This window comes from Mustela nivalis (assembly GCF_964662115.1).
Source record: "Mustela nivalis genome assembly, chromosome: 1".
NCBI lineage: Eukaryota > Metazoa > Chordata > Mammalia > Carnivora > Mustelidae > Mustela > Mustela nivalis.
Window position 1 is genome coordinate 210,334,124 of NC_139020.1, and position 24,095 is coordinate 210,358,218.

Genomic DNA, 24,095 nt, shown 5'->3' on the forward strand with positions numbered 1-24,095 from the left:
CGGGTGAACCTGTAGGTCCATCAACCAGAGCACAGTGAAACAAAGCAACTTGCTGTGTGACCTTTGAGAGTTCACTGTCCTTTCTGATGCATTTGCTAAAGCTTCCAGTGAGGGCCTCCCTGAGGTCCTAACATCTCTGGGGTGGTAGATGGAGTCCCATAAGGAAAAAAAAAACTCAGAGCTCTTTTATCCTGCCATCATCAGACAGATGAGTGAAACCATCCGGAATCATTCAGTCCAGCCAAGCCATTGCTTGCCCCAAGAGGTTAGACACAGAAGCCTGGATTTAAGTTAAGTGCTGGCCTGGCTTACGGAATGGTGAGAAATTACAGCTGTTTGTTGTTTGAAGCCACTAACTAATGGAATGTTTGTTTACAGCAACAAATAGAGAGAAGGGTTTAGTTGATTTGCCTGGGGGAGTCTTACCAGAGGTAACTTGGGATCAGCATCTGTAAGGGACCGAGGTGGGTCTGAGCAGAGGGAAATTCACACTGCAGTGCAGCGGCAGCCAGAACCTTACCTGATCCCACAGGGAGCACTCCAACTTCGGAGTTGTTCTTCAGAGTCATTCCACACTGCACTAGTGTATTAGGGCTGCTGTACTGAAGGTCCACAGCCCGGGAATGAGCTTAAACAACAGAAATGAATTCTCCCACAGTTCTGGGGGCTGGAAGCCCAAGATGAAGGTGTCAGCAGGATTGGGTCCTCTTGAAGTTGTGAGAGAGAATCTGTTCCTTGCTTCTCTTCTAGGTTCTGGTGTTCCCTGGAGATCTTTAGCATTCCTTGGCTTTTAGGTGTGTTGTCCAGTTTCTGCCTGTGTCTTCACATGGCATTCTCCCTGTGTGCCTGTGTCCAACTTTCCCTTTTTATAAGGACACCAGTCATTTCAGATCAGGGGCCCACCCGACTCCAGCATCATTTCATCCTCACTAATTCCATCTACAGTCACGCTATTTCCAGGAAAAGCCACATTCTGAGGTCCTGGAGGTTAGGATTTGAACATACAGTTTTTGGAGATTTGGGGAGACACACTCAAACCCTTAACAGGCACAGGGGTCAGAGATTCATACTCCTACAAAAACCAGTCATCAGATATGGCTGCCCTAAGGAAGGGAGCATAACTGTGGGCAAAGCAGCTCCCTTAAGCCTAGGAGAGTGCTGGCAGAGGGACTTAGTTGTGAGCCCCCAGCAGATGACAGCCCCTGACATCTGGAAGAGCGAGCACCTGGGTTCTGAGAGGTATTCTGGATGGTGCATTAGTGTCAACTACAGTGAATCCACCACAGTGCTCACTACATCTACCACATGGATTGATCTACCCACTAGATCTACTGCAGCATCTACTGCAGTGGCAACTCGTGGCTCTAATTACAACACAGCCTTCTAGAGGGGCTTGAGGTGTAAGACTGGGTGAGTCACCTAGAGGGCACAATCTCAGGCAGCACAGTCAGCCTCATGGGGTAGAAACCATGCCCTAGGAGATGGGTCAGCAGCATCCAAGGAGGTTAGAGACCAAGAGCTAGAAAACATGAACCTCATCATACATAGTCTAGACCACCTAATCATGTCAGCCCTGTTAAGAGCATCACTTCCCTCTTCCGTGTACTTTGGAGATACCAAAGCTTTCATGTGCTTCCTCTCACTTGTGCACTATGCTGGTAACAACGGTCTCATCTATGGTCATGCAGCACACACTTGGGGCAGAGTCAGGGCCAGAGCTTGTACCTCCTGGACCCCAACCCTGAGCCCTTCTACCACTCACATCCCCATTCCAACCCAGGGCCCAGCCAGAGCTCCTCCTCTGGTTGCAAGATTGTGGCCTATAAAGCCCAGACGATGACCCTGCTTCCTCAGCCTTGTCAGCTTCTCAGCAAAGGCCCAGAGTCTTGGATAGATGGGCAGATGGATGAATAGATGAACAAATAGATGGCTGAATGGACAAACAGGTGGATGGATAAATGGATGGATATGCAGATGGGTATACAAATGGGATGGTTGAATGAATAGATGGATGGAAAGAAGGAAGTAAGTTAGGGAAGGAAGGGAGGGAAGGAGGAAGGAGAGGCAAAAGGATGGCTTGATGGGTGGTTCCATGGGCAAACACGGGCAGACCGATAGACAGAAAAATGGACAGATGGATAGATGGATGAATAGAGTGAGACTGTGTGTGACCAGAAGATCCACTGAGCCAACACACACAACCATGAAATATGTTTGCTGTTTTAAGCCACAAAGTTTTGAGAATGTTTGTTACACAGCAACAACTAACATGTGAAGTAGTGTAACTCATTCAAAGTCACACAAGGAGCTGAAGGGAGGGAGTCTATCCCCTTACCCACCACACTCTGTGTATAGTTCATGCAAAGCTGTTCAAAATCTTCTTCTAATCTGTGGTCCCCCACTGACCATCCACGCTGGGGTCAGGTCCATGCTGCCAAGATGACACTAAAAGTATTCAATATATAAGTCTTCAGCATGGTGAAATGGAACAAGATCCTGGAGATCCCCTCATATTCCTGGAGCGAAGCCCTTAGTGCTTGCATCATGGGAAGGTCTGGGGGTCTTTGGGATAGCAGTTACTTACCAACTGGTATGGGATAGTTTAATATATAAACCACCAGCTCAACTATTCAGGTATGTACCAGAAGATCATCAGCCCTGTTTATAACAATATTTAACCTCCTGCTTCATTGAAGAGCCCATAGGTTTGTTCCTTCTTAAAACAGATCTGCACAACTTCCAGATTTCCCTTAACACAGCCCACCCTATAGCCACAATCCCACACAGGTCACAGGTCCTTGCTTGAACAGCACACACACACACACACACACACACACACACAAAAACCAAGACTATTCTTGGATAATTTATTCAGAATTTTCATATAAACAGGTAATTATCCCATATTTTACATGCAGAGCAATTTCAATATTCAAAAAAAAAAGGCATATTCTGTACACGGCGCTACTTGGCTCTTGTAGGAAAACATTGAAAAAATAATTGAGCTCTTGGTGGGTTTTGTGTTTCTGAGTTGTTTTTCACATATGCCGAGGCACATTTGATCCTGTGCAGCTGACAACAGATGGAAGTGTCTGCTGCTGACATGCGGGGCCAAGACCGCCCCCAGGCACACAAAGTAGAAAGATTAAACAAGTCATTCCCGAATGTGTGCATAGACACACACTCATCTTGGAACTTGTTCCTTCTTTCCAAAGGAGACCAAGAGCCTCAGATTCACAATCTGGTTTCTAGTAAGGACTTTTAGGGCCCACATCCAAATAAGAATTTGGCTGAAGGTTGTTTCTGGACCCTGACTGGTATGAGGTGACCATGAGCTCAAAAAGTCAATGTTTCCCTCTGCTTCTGGGGGGACCCCTAAGGAAACATTCACCTTTAATTGTAGCCCCTGAAAGTCCATCACATTCTTTCAAACAAATGCACAAATTAGCATTTGTTCTTTCCATCTCAGTTTCACCTTCGGTATAAATCAAAATTCTAAAGAACATTCTGGAAGGCTTTCTAAATGGACACCATTCTACGTGCACCATTTATATACAATCAGCATTTCCCTGTTCCCTACCCCCCAACAAAACCGTAATTTCTGAAGAGCCTGAGGTGTCAAGGACTCACCAAGTGGTATCCAAAAGACATTTAACACCAAACTTTCACCCACCACGAAGTAGAAGAATGATTGTCCCTGGGACTACAGCACATCCATCACCTACCCAGATGGCTAGCATGGGCCATGCTCTGATGGCAATGCTGCCCATTGACCACTATTTTCACAGCTACAAATGAACACCTCCCAACCCAACAAGCACATTATGGCAGATTGTCCGCTCTGGTGGGAGATAGTGGAAGAATTGTCCATTGACTGGCAGCAGTCTCCAATGATCACAGGATTGTATGTGCAGACCCTTGCATCAGTTCCCACACTTCCTCCATTGTGCTCAATATCTCTCCAAGAGAACCAGCAGCAATTCTCCCAACTAGCTTGAAATAACAGGAAAGCACCAAGGATAGCTCCCAGAATACAAACATTTCCAGAAGTGTGCTTGACATCACTGGTCCTGGGAGAAAGTAATGTGCTTGCTATTCTCCTCTCAGAAGAAGAAACTACTATGTGGATTAGGCCACATTAATGAAAAAGGTTTTAATAATAATGAGACATCTTTAAAAGCAAACAGCAAAAAGTGTCAACCTAAGCTGGCTTTGTTGCTTTTTTTTTTTATAGCCAATCACTGCAAGCCCCCCCCCCCCCCAGTATAGACCATCACTATAAAGCCCCTCCCAGGGCAACCATGACTTCCTAGGACCAAAGTTGTTAGAGCCAACATTATGTGATGAAAAAGGCTTGTGACCCAATGGCTGCTTGCTCTTCTCACTGCAGTAGCAGAGGCAACTAAAGGAAATAGGTGAAATCCCATTTGTGCAGGTGGGCCCATCACTCTACTGTATCTTTCCAGGGTAAGCACAGAAGGGTGAGACAATGGGGGGGGGGCAGCGTCTGAAAGTATAAGGGCAGTGAGGTTTGGCAAGTACAGCCCTGCTGGCCCTTCCCAGACTTACAAATGGGTTTTTTTCAAAGCCCCGTAAGTTCAAACAGTATCAGCCAGAGGTCAAGCAAACACAGGGGTCCAGGGTTTTGTTGCTTAAAAAAAAAAAAAAAAATACACTCAGCATGCTGGTGGGTTCTGGATTGGAAGTTCTCAACATTCCCCCTCTCCACTTAGAAAACAGAAATGCTACATCAGGTGTTTGCATGTGAGGTCCCCACAAGTGCGATTTGTCCCACTCCCATTAAAGGAGTAGGAACAAGCCACGGAGAGCCAGGGCACCTCGGTGCTCAGTTCACGGGGAGGCAGTGGGACAGTGGGTGTGCTGGCTTTGCCCTAAAGCCTCTCTTTGCCCCAGCAGGAGATGGAGTATCCTCTCCTAGCCAAAGGCAGGTAGCTCAGGCCTTGGTACCCCACAAATCAGATCTATCACAATGGCCTGAAATTTAGTTCATGTTTGGGAGCATGGTGTCGATGGATGGAGGACCAAAACAAAGTGGAGGAGGGATTGAATTCAGAGAAGATTATCAGCCAGAAAAAGGATCTATGCTCACACGAAAGCCACACTTTATCCCAACTCCCTCCCTCAAAATTCTTACTGGTCCCTGGCATTTGGGATCAGCTGATACAGATTTTCCCTGACTCAGATTGGATCCAGGCAGAATTCTGAAGTCTCAAAGATGTCCATTATTGAACCACATCCTAATGATACACTGAGGTAGACTGTGCTGGAAAAAAAAAAAATCATTACCCCACATTCACCTGTTTATTTTTGATAAAAATTTACATGCACTCCATTTTTTATGAAAGTGATTTTTACAGTGATTTTTATATATTAAAATAAATAATTTTCCCCTAATATAAGAAAACCTTTCTGAATTAGAAAAATGTGAAAATTGTTGCTAGTGTGGTATACGGCCACTACAAATTTACTATGAAAAGAACAAAATACCTAGATCTATGTGTTCTTAATTTACGTAGACCCTCTTATATGTACAAAATAAATTTGGCAAAAATAATTTCTGTACTCTTGTTCCTTGTACCCAATCACTGAGGCTCCCCAGAAGTATTTCATGTGCTATAATTTCTCAAATCATATAAATAAGATAGTAATAGGCAATTGGGATTTGTCTACCTGTGTTCTTAATCAAGAATTTGAGAAGGTTCAGAGGTTGCCATTGTCTCTAACCTATTCTGAAGCCCACAACTTTTAAGAGAAGAGGAGAAGGAAGCAGTCAAAAACTCATGAGAAAATGCTCTCAGGGATAACACGTGGGTGATGATTTTGATGAACCAAAGTAATGGGTTCACCGTGTTCTTTATTTGAGCAGCTGTGATTCTTTCCCCAAAGGGAAGTAACTGGATTCACGCCCATCCAGAAGTTCTTGGTGGCGTGAAGGTCCTTAGCAGTTTCTCTTCCAGACTCTATTCTCTTGGGGACTGCAACGTCATAAGCACCTGAGAGTTCTGCTCAGGCCCCACACCTGGCCCAACTGAGGTCACTGGGCACAGAGCAGCTTCTGGGAGGTCAACTCTGAGGACAGGTGGATGCCCTGAGGGTGGAGGGGACCAACAGGTGCATCTCGCTTCATACTGCTTAGTGTTCTCAAAGTCCATCTGGGCTGTCGCACTTTGGGGTTTAGTTTTGCTGTGGTATGTGCACACCCAGTTGAGGAAGCATGTGAGGTACACATAAGGAACCAAAAGATCCAAGAGTCACAAGTGTGTCTGAAGGCAGGACTCAGCTCCAGGTGGCTATCAGCTTTCCCAAGCAGAAACCAAACCCAATTGCCCACACCCTCAGCGTGGCCTCATCATGTCCAAAAGGGTCAGCAGCTAATGTGGCTTTATTCCCAGAAAAGTGGATGCCTTTAAGACCAAACAAATCCGCCACTGGTGCCTCGCTCCCTCTCTGCACACAGGCAGACCACCCACAAACCCTCCCCCCCATCCCGGGAAACAGTTAATAACTTATGAGGCTGACGTTGGAGAGTTTTAAAAAAATTAAATATGTTACAAATATATTCTCAAAATCCTTAATCAACTCAGTTCTTTTTTTTTCTTCTTTTTTTCTTTTTTCTGTCCTAGCTTTGTTTGGTCTTGAAAAGATCCACTATCACTCCAAATGACTCCCTTGGCTCCTGGAAAACATTTTTCACCAAAGTTAAGGGAGAAGACACTCCTGAGACTAGGCTTGGGGCAGAAGAATCTGTGGAGGGCACAGTCTCCCAGTAAATAAGGAAGGAAGGAGATGGGAGGATCAGGAGCTCCAGAAGACAGAACCTTCAGGAGCCGACCCCCAAAGTGTCAACGGGGCATGAACGCTTTGCACGCACGCACGGGCACAAACGTGCACACACACACGCCAGCCATGTCTAGCCTGGACATACACACACACGCGGACACATGCCGGAACTGCAGATCCTTATCAGAAGTACAAAAGCAGCAGCTATTGGTCAATTTGAGGAACTGATTTTGTGAAGAAAAAAAAAAATCCTTCAGCCTGGATGAGGAAAAAACACCTTCCTGAAGCCCACTCTGGAAAGCCTGAAATTCTACTGGAACAGGGTTGGCTTTTTTTTTTTTCCTTTCTTTCAAACTTTTGTTCCACAAACAAGTTTCATGTTTTATACTGTAGCTCAGATGCCAGGAAAAAAAAAAAAGAAAAAAAAAAAAGATTTGTAAAAACAGGTGCTTGCTCTCAATGTACTAGAAAAAATAGTAACATCCTGGCTTAAAACCACAGTTGCCTACAAAGGACAGCAGCCGAGGAAACCCCTTCTCTAGGGTCACAGTTCAATTCTCTGACAGCTCGTCAAATTGGCAATCAAACACATTTTTAAGTCACAGATGAACAGCAATGGATAGTTATGATCTCTGAGCTCCGTCGGACACTGGCAGATTCAAAGGAGAATCCTGAGTTTTCTGGAGACCTTCAAACCCGAGGAAAGTGAAGATGGGAACCCCTCCCCCAAAACAGGTGCTGTTAGGAAGGATTTGACCTCGGCAGAGTCAGAATCCGTCCGTTTTTCTTGCCCCCATTCATGTGGGTATAGGGGATGTGCTCCTCGTAGTTCCTCTTTAGGCCCAGGGAGGACCCTCCATCCCGGCCCCCGGCCTCCTCCCTCTGAGAGTGGGAGGCCCGATCCAGGGGGACGCTCTCCATGTCCTCAAACTCCATCTCCAGCTCCTCGCTCTCAGGCGCCTTGTTCTCCTCGCTGTGGAAGAAGGAAACTTCCGGAAAGCTGGGGTGCAGGTCGTCCTTGAGCAGGTCGACGATCTCCAGGAAGGTGGGCCGCATCTTGGGATTGAATTGCCAGCACATACGCATCAGGTCGGTGCTGCGGGACAGAGGGACAGTCAGGAACACGTCCGGCGGCATCCGGCCGAGCAGTCTCCACCCCAGCCCCCTCCCACGACAACAAGTGCCAACATCAGCGCAGGCCATGGCCAAGACAGAAACGAGATTTCTACCAGTACTTAGAAGAGAACGGTTTGGGAAAGAGAGCCGACGGGGCTGCCTCACTCCCCAGCCAGATCAAGAAGCGCACCCCTCGATGCACCTGCCTGTTGGCCAAGGTTGATCATTTTCTACATTCCTGATTTTTTCTTTCTCCCATTTGGTGCATTTCATAAAGCTGAATTCCTGCCGGGCTTCCTGAAAGGCTTCCCTGTGCCAAGGAGCAATCTTTCTAGGGTCAAAGATCCTTCAGGGTTGAGATGCTTGCCTGATGGGGCAGCTGAGGGGACTGAACCGAGAGGGCCCAGCTCTGAGCAGCCATCCTGCAGGCTCGGTGCCGGCGCTGTCCAGGGTGCTAGCAGGGGCATACAAGCCAGCTCAGCCAAGCACGCACAGTGCAGGTGCTGAGGGTCTGGGGTTTCTATTTTACCTTTCCCCGTCCCCAGATGACCTGATCTGGTCCTCTGCAGTGTCTCTGTAAACAAAGTTCTACTGAGTGTTCTGCAGTTCCTCGAGTACAGATCCTTAACCTCTATGGTTAGGTTTTTTCCCAGTTATCTTATAGTGAAAAGAAGGGCCATCTGTACCAGTATTCATAGCCAGTGTTCATAGCAGCAATGGCCACAGTCACCAAACTGTGGAAAGAACCAAGATGCCCTTCAACAGACGAATGGATAAGGAAGATGGGGTCCATATACACTATGGAGTATTATGCCTCCATCAGAAAGGATGAATACCTAACTTTTGTAGCAACATGGACGGGACTGGAAGAGATTATGCTAAGTGAAATCAGTCAAGCAGAGAGAGTCAATTATCATATGGTTTCACTTGCTTGTGGACCATAAGAGAGAACACTGAGGACATAGGGAGATGGAGAGGAGAAGTGAGTTGGGGGAAATCGGAGTGGGAGATGAACCATGAGAGACTGTGGACTCTGAGACACAAACAGGGCTTTGGAGGGGTGGGGCGTGGGAGGTTGGGGGAGCCAGGTGTTGGGTATTAAGGAGGGCACGGATTGCATGGAGCACTGGATGTGGTGCATAAACAATGAATCTTGGAACACCGAAAAAATAAAATTACATTAAAAAATAAAATAAAATCAAGTTCTACTGGCACACAGACATACCTCCTCATTTACACACCATTCACGGCTGCCTTCTGTCTACCTGACAGAGTTGAGTAGCTGCAACAGGGAGCCACAGGGCCCACAAAGCTCCAAATATTTACAGTACTTTCTAGAAAGCGTGTGGACCTCTGCCCTAGGGCCTACCTAATCTCCCTGGTCCTGGAACGATGCAGCCAGCTACTAAGGACCAGGAAAGGACTCTCATGAAACTACATTCAGAAATTCTTTGCTCAGTTTCGAAATAACTCTGCTTTGTACTCTTTTTCACATAAGGTCCCTTCCAACTGGGTTTTCTAAATTAACAGCCTTATTCTTTGGGGGATGAAACCTCAGAATGGCCTTTCCCCCTACGTTTTCCAGGAGGGCAAACTTTTTTCTTAAGAAACACTGATAATGGACTTCATATGTAAACCGTCTCATAGTAGAGAGGAAACACCCCAAAACACAGGGAAAATACAGTCTGCACACAACTCTCCTTCAGATCTAACCTCTTGCCTTTTCTATCTGAAGACATCTGGAAATTAATACACACACACACACTTTATACTTAATATTTTAACATAGGCTTATCTACTGAGTTATAAAATATTTTTATAGGCATCATCTCAAATTTCAATTGCTACTGTCATTTCATTTTTTAATTTATCTTTAAGTTTCTTTTAAAGATTTTATTTATTGAGAGAGAGCATGAGCAGGGGGAGTGGCAGAGGGACAGGAGAAGCAGGTTCCGTGCTCAGCAGGGAGCCCGATGTGAGGCTCGACCCCAGGACCCCAGGATCACAACCTGAGTCGAAGGCAGACACTTAACTGACTGAGCCACCCAGGTGCCCCCCTTTTTTTTCTATGACCAAAATACAACAAAAATTGGGGGAGCGGGGAAATAAGTAACACATATCCCTGACCAAAAATAATTTTAATGTTTCTGCTTCTGATTTCTTTTTTTCCCCAATTCTGTTGCGATATAACAGACATGTCTGATTGTATTCACTCCCTGACAAAATGTTAAGTATATAAAGGACAGAGAGTTAAACATAAACATCCCACCCGAGCTACCCAATTTCCTTCTCCCATGGTAACCATGGTAACCAATGCTGTGCGGTTTCTCTACAACCTTCCACAGACACAATATGCAAAAAAGCATTTGTGCAAAGATATGGCATGCAAACACAAACGTGTGTATAGGTATGATGTGCAAAAAAGTGTCCATGCGAAGACACAACATGCAAACATGAACACACATGTAGACATATGACACACAAACCAAAGGGCAACGCCTTTTTGATGAAGAGCCCACACAGCACCCAGTCTTTCTACACTTACACTCTCTCTGGACAATTGTCGGGTTGGTCCAGATACCCTCCATCCATGACAAATTTCAACACCTGTTCATTTGACAGGCCTTGGTAAGGCTGTTCTGCCAAGCTGGTGATTTCCCAGAGGACCACGCCAAAGGACCTGCCAACGACAGTTCAAAGTAGTAACAAAGAAGCCATTAAAACAGACGCACACGCACGCACGCACGCACGCACCCCTCCTTGGTTTTTGAGAACATGGTTGGCTGGTTAGTTAAACAATTCATGCTGCATTCAGAAAAGCCTAGATTAGTCTCAACTGAACATAAGTGGCCATACAAGGGTCCTTCCAACATGACATCTCCTCTGCTTTCTTGATCAAGGGGCTGTGAGGAAGGCAGTTTTAACCGGCTCCCCTCTTGCCAGTCGCACTAATGCAACACCCCGGGATCCAAGCCCAGCACCGCGTCCACCAATCCATCTACCACTCACCACATGTCAGAAGAAGTGGTAAAGACCCCGTCCTTCAGGGATTCCGGTGCCATCCACCGCACAGGGAGCAGACCCTTGCCTCCTTTCCGGTAGTAATCCGTTTCATAGATGTCTCTGGTCATCCCAAAGTCTGACAACAAAGGGGTCACGTGGTCTTAACCTTCAGCCTACAGTCCAGGTGTCTCCTTCTTGCCCCGCGCCTGGTAGAGCCCTCAGATGGGCTTACCTGCCCCAGGTGTGTGCTCACCTGGGTGGTAGCCAAATCCCATGAGGATAGTCTGAGAGTACTCATGGGGATGTGGAGGGAAAGGATAGGCCACCACGTAAAGGGAAGGAAAAGAAAGCACCAAGTGGCCAAGAAGCAATGTTTCAGCCCACAGCTTGGGAACCCCATTCTCAGCAACACTTCCTTCCCACCCACGACCTTACAGGCATCCCAAACCAAAGCATGGCCTCTCTGTAGCCAACCTGATCTTCTCCACTAGGTACGGCCCCACCACTACCCTGCTGCCCAGCACAAGACCTAGGGTCAAGCCCCCTTTTGACCACGCCCCTTTCCCCATACCCACATCTAAGACATCGGCATGTTCTGCCCATTCTTCTTCCACATCCGCTCTAACCCAGCTCTTCCTCCCCGTCACTCCGGCCCCACAGCCACCTCTTACCTGCAGGACCTTCCCTACACCCTGACCCTGACAGCCCAATGCCCAAGAGAAGCTCCATAAATAGGGTCATATTATTTCTTGCTTCCCATAGCTAACGGAGGATAAGGTCTCTTGGGATCATAAATAGGATGATATTCTGGCTTCCCTTGTTGATAATGTCATTTGGGTTCATAAGTAGAATCACGTTACTTCTGCTTCCCACTGGCTTCTTAGGGTAATGGCTCGATGACTCACTGATTAATAAAGCCCTTCCAGGTCTGGCTCCTGCCTCTCTCCCTAACCTCCCATCTCATGTTGCTCTGCTCCCCTGCCTGTTCCTTCTAATACACCACACCAGCCATGCTTCCAGCGTAAGGCCTTTGTATCTGCTGGAAAGCCCCCTGGGAGGCTGTCATTCATTCAGGTCAACTAATCCCACAAGATTTGGCCAAAAGCCTGCCTCCCTACAGAGAGAAGCCTCTCTCCTCTCTACCATGGACTCTTTATTTCCTTCAGACCTCTTATGCCCAGTCTTCCTTCTCTTGTTTATACAAGCACTATTTTACTGTTCATTTCTGAATAGCCCCGTCCAGTCGAACTTTCCATGATGACAAATGCCGTCTAGGCTCACTCTGCCCAATATGGCAGCCACCAGGCTCAAGGTGGCGACCGCTCACTTGCAATGTGGCCAGCGCAGCCCAAGGAATACATTTTTAATTTCAGTTAATTTAAGCTGACTTGGCTGTACATGGCCACATGGGGCGGGTGTTGTGTGAGGGCAGAAAAACCGTGGTGACTCACCGATCATCAGTCCCATCTATCGGCTCCCAGTGTGGTGGCTTCCACCAATGGGGAACACCACTATTATCCAGAGCAGGAAATGAGCAAGTTCATGAGCAAGTGCAATTAAATTATAGACCGAGGTCCAGGCCCTCTTTGTACTATTGGAAAAGACTGACCTGCTCAGGACAGACATCTCCTGCAATCAGACTGGGCCTGGGCCACACACTTCCAACTAGAAGGTCAGACGCACCTCCAATTTTGACCGTGAAATCGTGGGCCACCATGCAGTTCCGGGCTGCAAGATCCCGGTGCACGAACTTCTTGGCATTCAGGTAGGCCATCCCGTCGGCGATCTCCGCTGCCATCTGAATCATCTCTTGCAGGGTAGGGGGAGGGCGGCCGGGGTTATTCTAAAATCGAAACAAGGGGTCGGGTTCAGGGACCCGGTCTCCTGCGGCCACGAGCGGGCACCCTGCCGGGTCCCCAGAGCCCGCTCACCTCAGCCTCCGGCCGCAGGGAGCGGAGGTAGCTCTTGAGGTCTCCGTGGGCCATCAGCTCCATCACCACCAGTGTCGGCTGGCCTTTGGACACCACCCCCAGGAGGCGGACCTGCGGAGCGAAGATCTTGGGTAAGGGTCCCCGGGGAAGGTTGCCATCACCAAGGTCTCCCCGTATGACATCGGCATCACACACAGCACCCTGCGTGGGGATCCCGGCTCTGTCTGGCTCCAATGCCAGGGTCAGGGCCTTGCAGGGGCAGAGGCACCAGGGGAGGGAGGGAGAATTCAAGACTCTCGGTCTCGCGCGGTGGGGAGCACAGAGACATGCCCAACACAGCAACACTCCAAGGCAGACCCTGGGAGATAGCCTTGGGGGAGCAAATCAGGCATGTGCCCACCTCCCAGGCTTTGCACTTGCTGTTCCCTCCCGGGTCCATATGGCCCAGTCCCTCCGTCCTTAGCACACCTGCCCCACTCCCAAATGCCCAGCCCCCTGATTCTGCTCTCTTGCTCCAACCCGCCAGAGCACTGGCTCCTAATGACCTCCAGGAGGAACTTATTGGGCTTAGGATCTGTCTCCATGGCTGTCCTGGACTCTCCCCAAGGACAGGAATCTGCCACATCCAGGAGACAAGACAGGCTCAGCACAGAGCAGATCCCCTCAGCTATGCATGGCAAGGAAGAAAGGACACAAGGCTCAATGAGAAGCTGTGGGGCCACGAAGGAACAGCAGAGCAGGGAGAGTCTGTGCTGGCTCGAGTGGGGGCAGGGATGGGGTGAACCATCCATGGTGTTTCAGAGTCACAAAGGCACCAGGAAGAGGGAAGAGACAGAAGTTTCTGGAAAACAAGTTTCTGGACAGAAGTTTCTGGAAGTTTCTGGAAAGCAAGGTGGAAGAGGGTGGGATTTGCGAAGGGAGGAGGGAGGGAGCCTCCTCCACACCTTTACGGTGCTTAGCAGAGCAGGGGACAGGTAGGGGTCCACACCCAGAGTCCTCCCGCTCTGGGCAGGAGGAGGAGGAAGGGGAACCGGGGAGTAGGCATGAAAGGACGTCTCTGTCTGCTTCTGGGCAAACGTGGGACTCACCACGTGGTGACAGGTGAAGCCCTTCATGACTGAGGCCTCGTTGAGAAACTCGATCCTCTCCCGCAGACTGGCCGACTCGTTGACCGTCTTCACCGCCACGCGGGTCTCCGCCTCGCCCTTGACGATGTCCCTGGCGTTGCCCTCGTACACCATGCCGAAGGAGCCCTGCCCCAGCTCCCGCAGGAGAGTGATCTTCTCCCGAGGCACCTCCCACTCGTCCGGCACATACACAGAACATGGGAACACTACTCCTCATTGATCTACACGGTGTCCTCGGCGGACCCCCGGGGAGCCCCCAGCCGCCTCCCGCTGGAACTGCCCCCCACCCCGCCAGGGGAATGTTCATGAAGCAACTTCTGTGGTCCAGGCCTTGTACCAAGCAGGCACTGGGCGCAGAGCCAAGAACAGGACAGGCGTGGGTCCCTGCCCTTCCTGGCTTGGGATGGAGCCACCATCAGTCCAGGGAAGACCTGCTAGTAAGACCTGAGCTGGGCCGAGCTGGGCCTGCCTCCTCCTCGTCCTTTCAGTTTGATCTAAGAGCCCTGCCACCCCACAACTCTACTTCCCATCTGAGGCTGTTTTTTCTGCCAAGTGCCAAGGGGATGGGAGACCACCCAGCCTGCCAACCGCTGGCCATACCAGTGAGCCCATCCAGGGCCAGTAGATCGGCAGGCAGGCTGCAGCCGTGCAAAGGAGCCCCGGCGAGATCAAAACATCTGTCCAGCCTAGCAGATCCCAGCTGGCGGACCCACCGAACTGCGAGCTAACAAACACTGGCTGTTGCAAGCCACTAACTCTGGGGTGGTTTGTTATGCAGCAAACGATTTGCAGACAAATGCACAAAGGCCTCATAAGAAAAGCCAAAAAGGTACCAGCCTTCCCCCAAAGCAGGGATAAATTGTGTCCCTCCCCAGAATTTATGTTGACGTCCTAGCCCTGGTACCGCAGAATGTAACTGTATTTAAAGACAGGGCCATTCCGGAGGCAATTCAAGTTCAAATGAAGTCAGTGGGGAGGGTCTAATCCCATGTGGCTGGAGTCCTCGGAAGAAGAGGACATTCAGACCCAGACATGCACACAGGGCCGAGGAGGGAGGCTTCAGCAGAAACCAATCCCGCTGACACCTTGATCTCAGACTCCCAGCTTCCAGAAACGCAAGGAACTAAAATTCTGTTTCTGAAGCCATCCATCCGGTCCCTGGTGTTTGTTCCAGGAGCCCCAGCAACCGATACAGTCACCAGGGCCCCAGGCAAGGACACTGGAGGAGATGAGCACACACACATGATCCGTGGGGGTATCCTGTCCGCCAGCGCTCTGAGCCTGGGTCTTTCCCTGGGAGCGCCCCTTGGCCCAGGCCTTCCCAGCCTTAGAGACCCTTGAGTTCCAGTTTCCAGCTTTCATGGGCCACCCTTGTGGCCTCGGTCATGGCTGCGTTCCCAGAAGGAAGCGGGGCAGTTGGGTGGAGAGGCAGCCCTGTGCAGACCTTCCCGGCCTCACCCCTCCCGTGGGGTCTGACGGCAGCCCTGAGGCTGAGCTTTCCCACCTCTGATGTGCAGTAACAATGCCATCCCCAAGCCGGGAGAGGAAGCTCCTCCATCTGCGGTCACTCCCCCTGCTCCTGGCCCCTGCACATGTCCCCACCCAGCATGATACCCTCTTCCAGTTTCCCTACTCTGATGTTTTAGCATCTGGGGCCTCGATGACCCTGGAGGGACTGACCCCCTAAGGGTGGCCAATCCCTACAGACCCTAAATGACTGGCCTGTGATAGTACCTTCTACCTGCAAAACCACCATCCAGAGCCCAAACCCTCACCCTCTTCTCTAGATGCTTCGATCACCCCAGGGCCAGCCTCCACACCCCAGAACCCACTCAAATCATTCAAAATAGCAAGTCCTTGGTCTTGCCCTGCCCTGCCTTGCCTTGCTAAGCACACCAGAATAAACATTCTTGTCTTCCTTCTCCCACACCCCCTCAGCAGACCTGATGAGAACACATCCTGGGCGTCCTTACAAACATCCCCCCAGGATCCCCCGGCCACAGCGTTCACGCCTCCAAAGTCACTTTCTGATTCCTGCTGCGTGAAGTCCTTTAGAAACTCGCAATGCGGCAGACGCTTTCTCCTCGGGAGGAGAGCGTCATCTGCAGGGGCCGCCCAGCATGCTTCGGTACGATCCAGGGAAATCCAGGTGTCAGTCCGACACTCCGGTGCTGGCATCAACATCCCACCCGCGTTCAGCCCCTGCCAGCAGCGGATGCGTCCCCCGTGCCCACACAGCCGCCTGCGCACCCCATCTCACCCTTCGTTCTTGTCTTCCCTGCCTCTTATCCCGTGTCTCATTTTGGCTCCTGACCCCCACCTGCCAACCTGGACAGCAAGTCCGTGCACGGCCCTCTGGCTCTGACCCTCTGCGCAGTCTCTGGCGCAGGTATCCCGGGTTCCACTCCCTACTCCCCCAACAGCTGGGACACCTGACTCTCTGTCAGCCTGGGGTGAGCCCAGCTCGATCAGCCTAGCCAAACAGGTGCCAGACAGCGGGTGCCTGGCTGCTCTCGGTAATACGGTCTCGCAGCAAGAGGCAGGTCTGTGAGCTCATGTGAGCGAGAGGTCTCAGCTCTCTCCCTGGTTGCCGACCCCTGACCTGCACTTGACACTGATGGCCAGGGACCCCAAAAGGCAGGATTCTGGCCACCCAAGGGTACGGGGATGGTACTCACCATCACTGGCACTGAGGTACTCAGGGTTTGAAGATGCATACAGCGGTCCCAGCGGCCCATCTGGCTGCCTGGAAGAGAAGAAGGAAAATATTCCAGCTTGATATCCTCAAGGGGCTCTGGGTCACTCGAAGCGGGGTTTAGCTCCCCAAGGCCAATGACAGCCCTTAGCAACAGCATCCCTGTGACCCTGGATATGGTCTGGGGTGTCGTACAAGCCCATCAGATGGCTACTTAAATTTGCATGAACATGGGATCATGAACCGTAATTTACAGTTGTCCTTACTACCACCTGAAAGACACTCGCCCTTTGCTGTTCTCATCCCAGCTCAGCAGAAACAATGGCTAAGTTTTCGGGAAACTGGAGAGCGGGCTGTTAATATAATCATCCTCCAAAAATTAAAAGATACAGGCTGACATTTACATAAAATGATACTAAAAGTTGGGGCACCTTCTCTGGATGAGATCGAGCCCTGCATTGGGCTCCACACTCAGCAGGGAGTCTGCCTGAGATTCTCTGTCTCCCCTGACCCTCCTCCTGCTCTTTCTCCCTCTCTTTCTTGCTCGTGCTCTCTAAAATAAGTAAATCTTTAAAAAAAAAAAAAAAATGTCATCTCCGTGATTTGAGAAAACGTTCCTTCGGTATCTAAAAGTCACTCCCTGACCAAGCCAAGTCACTTCTTTGATGATGAACCTCCACATCTTAGTTCATTTTTACCTTCCTCTTTAATGAAAACAAAGCATCAGTCAACAGGTTGGAGCCATGTTCCTGCATCCCTGGCAACCACAGGCTGCCTACAGAGACAAAGTTTCAGGGGTGGGGCGGGGGGAATCAACCAAAGCATTTGGTGACCATCAACCAGCGGGAGGGCATTTGTGATCATTTATGATTGAGCGTTGCGAACTGTATTACGATCTTTAGCTGTAAGTTGCAGGCCACACCCATCCCTTACGTCAGTCAAACAGACAATAAACTGAGCTAGCGCTCCCTCTGTATCTAGGCACGCCTGCTTTCCTGGAGAGCCCGTCTAACCATTTACCCGCACACGGCCGTACCCACCTCTTCCGCAGGAACAGGTAAATACTTCCAATCACAACACTGAAGAGAAAGACAAAGATGAGGGGGCCGATGATGATTTTTGCAATATTCGATGGGACATCTACTGAAATAGAATAAGACAAATGGTTCACATCAAAATGTGTTCCTATCGCAAATCACATCTACGCCTTTAATGACAAGCCACACGCTCCTGCCCCTTCTCTTGTTCCGAGCCTCTCCGCTGGTCACCTGAGCCCTTCTTTTCCGGCAGTCCCGAAACACTGGCTGGTTCCATGGGGCGGGAAGGCAGACTCCGAGGCTCTGACCCCCAGACCACACCGTCCACTGCCAGCCCACACAGCTTCCCAGGCAGGCAACCCAGGCCATGGTCCAAGTCCCCACACTTAAAAGGCCTTGCTCCTTAACGCCCCACTGCCACTGTCTTGAAAGTCTTCATAATTTTTAGGGGCGCCTGGGTAGCTCAGTCATTTAAGCAACTGCCTTCAGTTCAGGTCATGATCCCAGGGTCCTGGGATGGAGCCCCGTATGCGGGAAGCCCGCTTCTCCCTCTCCCTCCGTCCTTCCCCCAACTCATGCTTGTGCTCTATTTCTCTCTCTCAAATAAATAAAATCTTTTAAAAAAAAATTCTTAATAATTTTTAAACAAAGAGCCCTACATTTTCATTCTGCAGTGGGCTCCGCAAATTAAACAGCCGATTTTCATCCGAACAACACCTCTCACAGACGAAAAATTCACCAGGAAGGGCCCTGTATGCTAACAGGTCCTCCCCTCTTCAATTTAGGGAAGAAATGCTATGGAGCCTTTTTTTTTTTTTTCCTTTTTTAAAAAATCTGCAATGTAAAGCCGAGTTGTCTGCATTTATAAACACACTCCCATATTCAGACTCTCTCGGGCCAAGGAGGAAAATGCGTTCTAAGGAATCACGGAGGGACCCTGGTCCCTGGTCCCTAAGGTCTTTCCTGTCAACAGAGGTTTACTGAACACTTAGGAAAACACCAGGCGCTAAGTGAAGTGCTCTGTGCTGGTTGATTTTATTTAATGTCACACAAGCCACGGTGGGAGGGGCTGTGACTAAGACCAACCACTAGACTGGGAAAAGAGACTCAGAGACCGGAGGGGTCTTGCCCCAAACCCCAGAGCGGACCCACGGTGGAGCAGGGATTTCAAGCCGGGCCATCTGTGGACGTGCTTAGCCACAGCCCCACGCTGCCTTCAGTGGCTGGCTATACCCTGAGACCTCCTGTCCCTCCCTGAAGTCCCAGCAAACTACCTCCTCCCCTCCCCGGCAGCTCCTGGCCACAGAAAGTCTCCATCAATATTTGGTAGTTGAAGGAGACATGAGAAAAGGAAACCTACTGGCCACACATGGTTGTCTGCATGTCGCTTCCTCCCTGTCCCTTCTTCCTCAGGAGCAGGGAAACTGGAGACCACCAAGTGGCCGGGACTTAGCAGGTCTGGAGACACAATCTGCGAGTCATGCTGCACCCCCGTCTCTGCTTCCCAGACCCCACAGTCCTGCTCAAGCCTCCGATTCCTGTGGCCATGGAACCAGGCCGTGGAGAAAGGGAAGCACCCAGTGTGCAAAATTTGAGAGCTCTTGCTCTGGGTCACGGAGACACAGGGTCAGCCCCTGGGGGTGAGCACCTCCTTAAAATGTGCACCCCCAGTTCCTTGCTTGCCTCCCTGTGAGAAAATAAAGAACTGTAATTTTCCAGACTTTTTGGCATCTTTAGTAATGCTGCATTGCATTTCCTCAAACACATTATCTTTTCTGGACAACTCTGTTCATTTCCTCAGGATAATTTTCTAGAACCAGAATTGTTGGTTCACACAGTCAGAGCCTTTATAAGATGTTTGATACGTATTTTTCAAGTAGTATGCTTTAGGGGAGGTGGTTCAGTCAGGATAGTGTCTGCCTTCAGCTCAGGTCATGATCTCAGGGTCCTGGGATCGAGCCCCGCATCGGGCTCCCTGCTCGAGTCTGCTTCTCCCTGTCCCTCTGTCCCTCCCCTCAAGCTCATCCTTTCTCTCTTGCTCGGTGTCTCAAAACAATCAATAAAAGTCTTTAAAATAAAGTGCTATATTGTGGCATTCACCAACCATGAAAAGAATGTCCATGGGTCTCTACTCTTGGACAGCACTGAGTACTATAATTGAACAGAAACAAACGCCTTGCCAATTCGATAAGTTAAAAATTACCTCTTGTTTTAATTTGCTTCCTTTTTTGGTGTGGTTTTGAGGTTGGACTTTTTTTTATGCTTTCTATCTTTTATATTTCTTTTTAAGCTGGCTATTTACGGCGTCTATGCTTGTGTTAGGATTTATTTATATCTTCTACTCATGTAGTACATATATATATATTCATTTTATAACCAGGATATTAACTTGTTGTCAATGATGTTACAAACGTTTTTTTCGCACTTTGATATTTTCCTTGGAATTTTATTCATGGCAGCCTAGGTTCTTGAGAGACTCCAAATCCTTGAAATATCCTGGGTAATAAGAGTGTCTTTATTATTGACGAGCCCCTTGGAACAGACCGGAGCTTATGCTAAGAGATGAGATGGCCCAGGATGCCAGCTAGTCACTGGCGGACCACGCACGTGATTGGAAGGCTGGACCAGAGGGGAGGGGCTGCTCTAGGGAGCAGAGGGGCCGGAGATGGAGCTCCATCGCACAACAGCGATGTGTTCAGCAGTGCCTAGTGAGGGACCCCTCCACACCCAAGCCTAGAGGAGCTTCCCGGCTGGTGAACACACGGGTATGCCAGGAGGATGCCGCCACACGTCCTGATTCCACCGGGAGAACACACAGGAGCTCAGCATCCTGGACCCTCCCGACCCTCCCTTGTATGTCTCCTCATCTGGGTGGCCCCGACTGACAGCCTTTATAATAACACCGTCCTTGTCATCTAGCACTCTCCTGAGCTCCATGAGCTGATCGAGCAAATGACTGAATCTGGGGGTGGCGGGGGAGGTCACGGGAACCCCTGAGTTTGTTGCCAGCTGGGGGGTGTCAGCTGGAAGTGCAGGGGGCTTGAAGAACCCCCAACTTCTAGCCAGCATCTGAAGTAAGGCCCGTCTGGCTGGGAACTGTGCTCTTAACCCGGCAGGGTCTGTGTTCACCCCCTTAGGCAGCATCAGAACGGTGGTGCTGCACGCCCAGCTGGTGTCGGGACGTTCATCCCAGCCCTGACCCTGACTGGAGCCTTCCCAGCAGGAGTCTTCCCACTTTCCGAAGTCCCACCAGGCCTGGTATGTGAAAATCCAGCCGGCCAAGCAGTAGCCTTGTCACCCCGGTCCGTCGCAAGCTCCCACTCCTGGTCTAGAATCTCCTCTCCTTCCAAGTCATCTGTTCACTCATTCAAGTGTCTAGGCTCCGACCACACTGCAGGATGACCGCCTTCTTTTGTCCCCACTTGTACATTCTTCCGGGTCTCAGTCAAGATGTCACCTCCTCCAGGAAGCAGTCCCTGACCAGTTCAGCTTCCCCAGCCTCCCACTCTACTGTCCACAGTGTGCTCTGCGCACCCGATGGCAGCACTCACTCCCTGCGTATCAAGAGCACATCTGACGCTCCACAGGCAAGCTCCCATGTTCTCCCTTGGAGGGCACAGCCCATCAAAAATCAAGTTTAGGACACTAGTAACAAGAGCTAATGTGTTCATCTAACATGCCCTGGGCTAGTCACTTGACCTGCATAATGTCACTGAAACCTCCTTTCACCCCCAAGGCTGTTGGGGGGGTCCTTACTCTCCCCATGGTCAGATAAGAACATACAGGCTCAGAGAGGACAAGCACATTGCTCAGGTCACACAGCAGCACCAGCAGACCGGGACGTGGTCAAGTACGGGGCCAGCAGGCATAGCCTCCGAGCTTCCCTGGCCATCCTCTGAACTGCCCTGCCACGCCCAGCCCCAAGCCCAGACTTACAATAGTCTGTCACGTAGAAATAGGTGGCTTCTGTCCAGGATCCGTTGCCTGCCAGGGAGGTGGCCCGGACTCGCACGCTGTAATTCCCTGGCGGCAGCCCGCGCAGCCTGCAGCCGCGCTCCAGAGCGAAGTGTCTGCGGGAGACACAGAGGTGCAGCTCCTGGAAGACAGGGGGAGGAGTGAGGATTGTTCTCGGCCATTCGGGAGCATCCATCCCTGGCAGGAAGGCCACAGAGGGAGGAAGGTGCCATCAGAACAGTGAGCGCCCGGGCTGCGTCAGGACCTTCACAATTTCCGCACGCTCGCTCTCCGGGGAAGGAGGCAGCTGCGGAGGCTGTCATCGTGGGTAAAATCTGACCCTTCCTAAACCACAAGCCATGCTTGGCTTGGACCTGGACCAGGTCATTTCCTTCTTGTGACAACCCCACTGGGGCTCAGCCTCATGCTAGAGACGAGGACACGGGGGTGCGGGCTAGGAGGCCCCAAACTTTTGCGGTCAAAGGGGCCGGATGGTCACCCACTCACCCACACGAATGACCCACTCAGCTCTGCTGTCACAGCGCGAAAGCACCCCGAGACCCACCCCAAACCCATAACATCCGTCCACAAGCAGACGCGGTTGTGTGCCCACGGAACGCTGCAGACGCCCAACACTGAGCTTCACGTTAAGTGGATACGTGTCATCACACTATCTTTCTCTCGATGCTTGGCATTTTTTTCTCCAGCCACTTTAAGACAGGAAAGCGATTCTTAGCTCTGAAGCTGTACGAACACAGGCAGGCGTACAAAAATAGTCCGCCGGCTGCTGCTTGAGAGACCGAATGGTTGGTGGGAGCTCTCCTAGCGGGTTTAAGTGGCTGGGCCAACCACCCTTGTTCAATCCAGAACCACGTGGCTCCTACCCTTTTTGGAACCACTGTGAGGCACTGCTACCAGGCCTCTCGAAAGTCCCAGAAGGCCAGGAAAGAAGAGACCCACAGCACCTAAATCAAATTTCAGGCTTTGCCCCCACATCTCCTGGCCTCAGAGCCAAAGGCACGCATGGGCTTAATGTCTTCAGGACCCACGGTAAATCTCCTTCCTTCCTCTGGTGCAGCCTGGCTTTGCTTTGCTTTATGTGACCATTCTGAAAACAAGCAGGGCCCTACCTCAATCTCTGAAAACAGAGGAGAGATAAGAAAAGGATACGCGTCCCAGTGATAAGGGGGCAAACAGATCAATCCAGAGCCTAGTAGAAGAGGCAAGAGGCTTCCTGGGAAGTGAGACCATGAACCCTGCCCGCGACCGGCCAATTTTTTAAAACTTTCCAAAACAGCTCCAAGTTAATAGTGCATGCAGAGAGCTGGACTGGAAAATTTCAGCGGGCAGAGAAAGAAACGCAAAAAACTCCCGTGCCCGTCATGTGACAACAACAGCAAGAAAACAGATCGGGCTGATCGGGCTGACGGCAGGGCTGGGGGCACCGGTCCAAAGGTCCGTCCAAGTCCGATGAGTCACCAAGTAGAAATGGGCAAAAACTCAAATGCAGACACCGAAGGTAGCTGCTGTCGGGGGACCGAGGGGAAGGGCGCCCTCCGAGGCCAGCTGGGGTCCCCACACACCGCGAGGGGCGAGGGGACCATGAATGGATGGAACTAGACAATGAGGCAGCTGTCTCCCCAGACACCGAGAAACAAAAACGAAAAGGGAAACGAGAAGCGAAACCTGACAAAGAGTGAAGAAGCCAATTCCATGAAAGCCTGTGCCAATGAGACAGAAGCCCGAAACCACGACAGACACTGAAGCGAAGGAGACGGGACGCCAACAGTGAGAAGCGATGCTCCTCCCCGGGGGAGGGGGCGGTCCCCGGGGGCCAGGGCCTCCTGGGCAGAGAGGGAACAGGGTGAGACGACAAAGGACTTGAATGCGAGGTTCAAGGAGAAAGACGGGATTTTGGCTATGAACCCAGCAAATGCCAGAAAAACAACAACCACAACAAAAACCAAAAAACAAACGAACAGAAAAACCTCCCATCAAATGCTGGAGAGAATTTTTGCAGAACTGGCAAAATCATACCCCCACAGTATTATTAATGGGGCGTAATACATTTTTTTGCATTATTTTCTTACTTTATGAAAGCGATGCTAGGCAATAAGGGAGATTGAGGGAGATGATTCGCCATCTTGTCCGTGAAAAGGGTTTTTTTTTTTAAAAAGTGACGGTAATCTCTCACTCTCTCCTCTTTGCCCCCTACCTACCCAAATCTCTGTTCCCCTAAAGGGCAAATAGGGCCAGTCTGTGTGGAGTTGGTGCTGCCCCACATGGGGCTGAGGATCTAGCAGGGATTCGTACCCGTGACCCTTGGACTCCAGGAAGAGGGGGAGGCAGATGCACTGAAGGCAGCGGGAGAACTTGTACCAACAGGGTAACTAACACTCCCAGCTCACCCAGGACCAAGGGGTTCCTAGGA

At 50.4% G+C, this 24,095-nt stretch overlaps 1 protein-coding gene across 4 annotated transcripts in view; it reads right to left on the minus strand.

Moving 5' to 3' along the window:
• Positions 1-2,853: 2,853 nt before the first annotated feature.
• The window catches only part of INSR (insulin receptor), a 127,650-nt gene continuing 106,408 nt past the window's right edge, over positions 2,854-24,095 (minus strand). For 2 of the 4 annotated variants that reach the window (XM_082732801.1, XM_082732799.1), the window contains 9 exons: positions 21,647-21,806; positions 17,714-17,816; positions 16,657-16,724; positions 13,940-14,184; positions 12,852-12,962; positions 12,604-12,763; positions 10,927-11,056; positions 10,463-10,597; positions 2,854-7,897 (listed from right to left, as the gene is read on the minus strand). In XM_082732801.1, coding sequence (XP_082588927.1) covers positions 7,543-7,897; positions 10,463-10,597; positions 10,927-11,056; positions 12,604-12,763; positions 12,852-12,962; positions 13,940-14,184; positions 16,657-16,724; positions 17,714-17,816; positions 21,647-21,806 — 1,467 coding nt within the window. In that variant the 3' untranslated portion in view covers positions 2,854-7,542. The remainder of the gene's footprint in view (positions 7,898-10,462; positions 10,598-10,926; positions 11,057-12,603; positions 12,764-12,851; positions 12,963-13,939; positions 14,185-16,656; positions 16,725-17,713; positions 17,817-21,646; positions 21,807-24,095) is intronic. The other 2 variants (XM_082732802.1, XM_082732800.1) reach the window with 1 other exon arrangement.